Source organism: Haplochromis burtoni, unplaced genomic scaffold (assembly GCF_018398535.1).
Source record: "Haplochromis burtoni strain Fernald_Lab_line unplaced genomic scaffold, NCSU_Asbu1 Contig_3263, whole genome shotgun sequence".
NCBI classification, from domain to species: Eukaryota; Metazoa; Chordata; class Actinopteri; order Cichliformes; family Cichlidae; genus Haplochromis; species Haplochromis burtoni.
Genome location: NW_024585624.1, coordinates 1,245 through 6,206, shown reverse-complemented (window position 1 = coordinate 6,206; position 4,962 = coordinate 1,245). Strand labels below are relative to the sequence as shown.

Sequence of the window (4,962 nt, the reverse complement as noted above, 5' to 3'; positions counted from 1 at the left end):
GAACAGTGCAGTTCAGTCGCAATTTCTATGACCAATTTATATTTGTACAGATTCTGACATAATTACTCAAATGTCCTGCTCATAGAGCAGTTTTGAGGTAAACTAAATCAGCCTGAGTACTACTTTCTCTAGAGCTGTGAATATCTAAACTTGCTTACCTGCACATGCATTTTTAATTTCTCATTTGATATTTGGGCATATTGGAGGCCCGATGATGTAAAAACAAAAAATTACCGTATATTATATAAATATATTATATTATATAGTATATATATATATATATATCTCATTTATAATAATATGTGTAATAAACTGTTTTTTTTTTTTTTACCTTATTTTTGTTTTTAAGAAAAATAAGAGCCACATATGAGGATATTGTTTAAAATTTTGATAGAACAGTAGCAGTATAATGTCCTCGTAAGTGGATATCAGGCCCTGTAGAGCAAAATTGAGTATTTTGGTCTAAATAACCCAAAATGTGATGTCCACATATGTGGACGCCAGGTCCTAGGAGGTTAAGGCTGACACTTTCTAGCACTTTCTCAATTAATCTATATAAAAATTGAATAAAAAATAGGAGTTAAGCTAAAAGAGTTCAACAAAAACCTAATGTTTCCTGGAGTGTATTGTCAGCATATTTTCAAAGGAGATTATATGCTAGAAAATACAAAAAATAAATGAATAACAACTTGGTGAGAAAAAAACAATTCATTGGTTCTGTGAGTATGAGTTCAGTCTTCAGTTACTTTGACCAACTTGTCTATGCTGTAATATTAGCATTAATTCTATGAAGTCTTAGAATAGTTAGCTATATTTTAAAACCAACATTGTATTTAATATCAGAAAAATACTTTTAGACAGGCCTGTTTTTTGGGCCTGTCATTTTTAAGTGGGAACCTCAGGAAGGTATTTATGAGTTTTGATTGACATCAGAAAGCAGAGACGGCACAAAAGCTACAGGTGTTACCATATTATATGACCCTTGGCTATAACAGAAATGTATTAAGCTCTTAATATTTTTGTGTTGCTTTTTTTCAGAATGGCTTTGATGAAATTTCTTAATAACCGCCCTGACACACCATATTTCCAGCCACCCCCACTGCACTTCAGAATGTTAAAATCCTGCGACCAGCTGAGGGTCACTAGCTGGGACTTTAAAGATGGGACAGCTAAACCCCTAATAACAAAAGGAACACAGTGGCAGCCATCACCGATGGGCAGACTGTGAACAAGGTCACGATGTTCGAGGAGTTTGCCTCTAAAGTCCAGCAGGGGGGGTCTTACATATGCTACATAATGAGGGGGTATGAACTCAGGGGCACGGCCCCACCATACAATATAAATATAACTGCACGAACCCAATTTTTTAAGGCTGCAAACCTAACTGTTAGTGAGGATCGTTTCACCGAAGCAGAGCATCTTCTACATCCTCCTGCTCCACTGACACCTCTGAAGATGGGCTCCACAAGTGGCGGGCTCATCACAGTCCAAGGGGAGGTGGTGGAGGTAAGTATTTGTGGTTCCATCAGAATTTACATGGCTTTAGGTTTCCAAATAACCCATTATTGCGTGTATTTTTTTACAGTCAAAACTCATTTTTGCTGTCAAGCAGAGACTAAATTCTGTTAAGATTGTTAAGCACAATTTTTTAAAAATATTTTCCAAAGACCGTTTCTGGTATTTATGCAGCCAATTTGCATTGTGTCTACATACATTTGTATTGTAAGGGCTAGATTCTAATGAACAGTTTCTACTTGATAATAAAAAACAAACAGAATAATTATTTTATATACCTGTGTATATAAATTTATACAAAGGTCTTCATCTTAATATATAGTCAAAGGAGCTTGCAAAGAAAAGCGTCTGGACTTCTTTAAAGAAGAAGTCCAGACGCTTTTCTTTGCAAGCTCCTTTGACTACGATGACCTGGATGACTGAGAACCTTCACAGACATCTTAATATATACTTTATAATAAAAATAAAAGCAGATACAATGGAAACTGGCAAAATTACCCTGAATTGGGCATAATGGACACCAACTAGAATTTGTAAACTGGCAAACTTTTCATTTATGTTGCTGTCACTTAAGAATCCAACTAAGTTACAAATGTATTGTTTGTAGAAAGATTTCCTTCAAGCTGTTTCATAATCATGAAAAACATCCTAATAAACTGCTTCTGATAAGTTCAATGAAGAATACTTAATAACAGCAATAATATAATCTAAAAATCTTACTGAAGAAATAAAAACCTACCACATATCAATACACTAACTATTATTGATATTTTATTTAAATTTACTTTTCAGTTTTCTGCAATAAAGGACGTAGTGTCAGGAAAACAGCACGTTCCCTTGCTAAATCTCCAGCTAAAGGAGGTAATGATGCAATTTTAGTTTTATATTGAAATTGGTTAAACTAATGTGACAAATTTAACATTGCTGGTACATGAGCAGAGTGTATGAGGCTGTGGGCTTTCTTTTTCTAGTTACTCGATTTTGGATTATTTAATTAATAAATCTATAATTCTGTCATATTTGTGATTTCAGGATGGTTATACCATATCAGTCTGCCTCTGGAGGGAGGCAGGAATTCACACCTTTAATGTGGGAGACCAGATTAACCTCTCCCACATGAAGCTGAACCGCACCGCATATGGGCCACAGCTGCACAGCACTACTTATACGAAGGTTCAGGTATGAAGAAGCTAAACCTTTGTACCAATATTTCACAGCATTGTCTTATCAAAAAATGTTTAGAACTAGGTTTTGAAATGTAACTACATATTCTTTCAGTCTGGGTCAAAATATGAAATAATAATAATTATATATATATATCATATTATCTTATATACACACACACACATATATATAGAAGTCCAGATGAACATATTCCAAAGACGTCTTTGGGATTTAATTACCTGCATGATTGATCATGCATCATATAATGCATAATGTAACACATACACACACACAAACGCACATATATATAGATGTCCAGATGAACATAATCAAAAAATGTCTTTGGGATTTAATACCCATGAGGATCATGCATCATATAATGCATAATGTAACACATACATATACACACATTATGTGTACAAATACAAACAATGTATGCGTCTTGGTGACTTACTGAAACCACATGATGACCATAGATTTTCTTTTTGGATAAAAAAAAGAATGTTTGCAGGGCTAAATATGTCCTTATGCTTTGTCAACAGACAAAAGTAGAGGACAGAGAGGAGGTCCTCATCGTTGGTGTGGCCATGAGTGACGAGCCGAACCAGCTTGAGGTTCTTCTGGATGATGGGCAGAGCCTCTTCATCAACAGTGAGCTCTGGACACCATTTGACAATGAACTTGAGGAGGCAGCGGTCAGGGTAAAAGTTCAAATTAAGGGGAAGCAAATTATGCAGATTAAAAAAAAACACTGAATAATTTAAAAAATGTATTCATTTGTTCCTTTGTTTGTTACTTGTTTGTTTGTTCAAAAATATAAAATGTTATATTTTATAAATTAAAAACAATGAAGTTAATATTTTCTGTGTATTTATAATCTTTAATTAAGCACACATTGTTAAATGCTTAAGTGACAGCAACATAAATGAAAAGTTTGCAAGTTTACAAATTCTAGTTGGTGTCCATTATGCCCAATTCAGGGTAATTTTGCCATTTTCCATTGTGTATGCTTTTATTTTTATTATAAAGTATATATTAAGATGAAGACCTTTGTGTAAATTTATATACACAGGTATATAAAATAATTATTCTGTTTGTTTTTTATTATAAAGTAGAGACTGTTCATTAGAATCTAGCCCTTACAATACAAATGTATGTAGACACAATGCAAATTGCATGGAACATGCCGGGCGCGTTAATGGGAGGCAAAGTAAGTGGGGGAAACGCAAAATGAGGAACGTGAGAGGGCGGGGGAGACAGAAGCAAGAGAAAGAATAAAGAAAAAGCCTGAAGGCCACAAGGAAAGTGGGGGGAGCCAGGAGCACAAAAAAAAAAGAAAACACACCACACACCAGATACCCAAACAGAACAGACACCAAACCAAAACACGAGTGACATTAGACTGCATGGACCATGAAGGACAGACCCAAATGGAAGAAACAGACAAACAATGGAAGCATCCCGTGTGGAATGGGGAAGACCATCCCCGGGGGGCCAGGGGGACCCAAGGTAAGGCGAAATGCCCAAACATAGAGGCGAGTATGACCTGTCTAAAAAATTAATATGTTTATGGACTAGTAAGATTTGAGTAAACAGAAAGAGAGAACAAAAAAGAATAATTTATGTAAGTCCGTGTAATAACTGGTAGTAAATGAATTGGTCCAGAACTATGGTGTAAAAGTCGATGTTTGCTGGTTCCCGGCCAGCTGTCCTTGTTCTGTTTGATGATGAGTGTGTAGAGGTGATGGATAGTTTCTTTTTTTATTGATAAAAGCTAGGAAACGTCAGGGCTAGAAATACCAGACAATAAATTCCGCGCGCCGCGTTGGTCCCCTAGGACCAAATTAGTAGAAGGGTTAGGGAGGTTAGCAGGTGATACCCAAATTTCCCCTTGTAGGACAATTAAAGGATTATTATATTATCTATTCTATTCTCATTGATATCATGTCTACCCAGAAATCTCAAGTTCATCATTTTGCGCTTCCACAATTATTTGAATAAAAAATTAAAAGAGCAGGAATGTTAAAATGAATATTTATTAGATTTTCAAAACAGTTAATTATGGTACAGGGCTAGATTCTAATGAACAGTCTCTACTTTATAATAAAAAACAAACAGAATAATTATTTTATATACCTGTGTATATAAATTTACACAAAGGTCTTCATCTTAATATATACTTTATAATAAAAATAAAAGCATACACAATGGAAAATGGCAAAATTACCCTGAATTGGGCATAATGGACACCAACTAGAATTTGTAAACTGGCAATAGCGACAA

General features: G+C 34.8%; 1 protein-coding gene across 1 annotated transcript; it reads left to right on the top strand.

Annotated features, from left to right (window-relative positions):
* The first annotated feature begins 1,292 nt into the window (after positions 1 to 1,292).
* On the top strand, positions 1,293 to 3,809 carry LOC121813890. The gene is made up of 4 exons (XM_042217852.1): positions 1,293 to 1,506; positions 2,308 to 2,376; positions 2,548 to 2,694; positions 3,222 to 3,809. The coding sequence occupies exons 1-4, from the start codon at positions 1,297 to 1,299 to the stop codon at positions 3,432 to 3,434; spliced, it is 639 nt and encodes a 212-aa protein (XP_042073786.1). The 5' UTR covers positions 1,293 to 1,296; the 3' UTR covers positions 3,435 to 3,809.
* The last annotated feature ends 1,153 nt before the right edge of the window (positions 3,810 to 4,962 follow it).

Excerpts from the sequence above, each read along its gene's own strand:
- LOC121813890 (XM_042217852.1), top strand. The coding sequence starts at position 1,297 with ATGAGGGGGTATGAACTCAGGGGCACGGCCCCACCATACAATATAAAT. Across the intron at positions 2,377-2,547 it reads TAAATCTCCAGCTAAAGGAG|GATGGTTATACCATATCAGT; the intron begins GTAATGATGCAA and ends TTGTGATTTCAG. Across the intron at positions 2,695-3,221 it reads CTACTTATACGAAGGTTCAG|ACAAAAGTAGAGGACAGAGA; the intron begins GTATGAAGAAGC and ends CTTTGTCAACAG.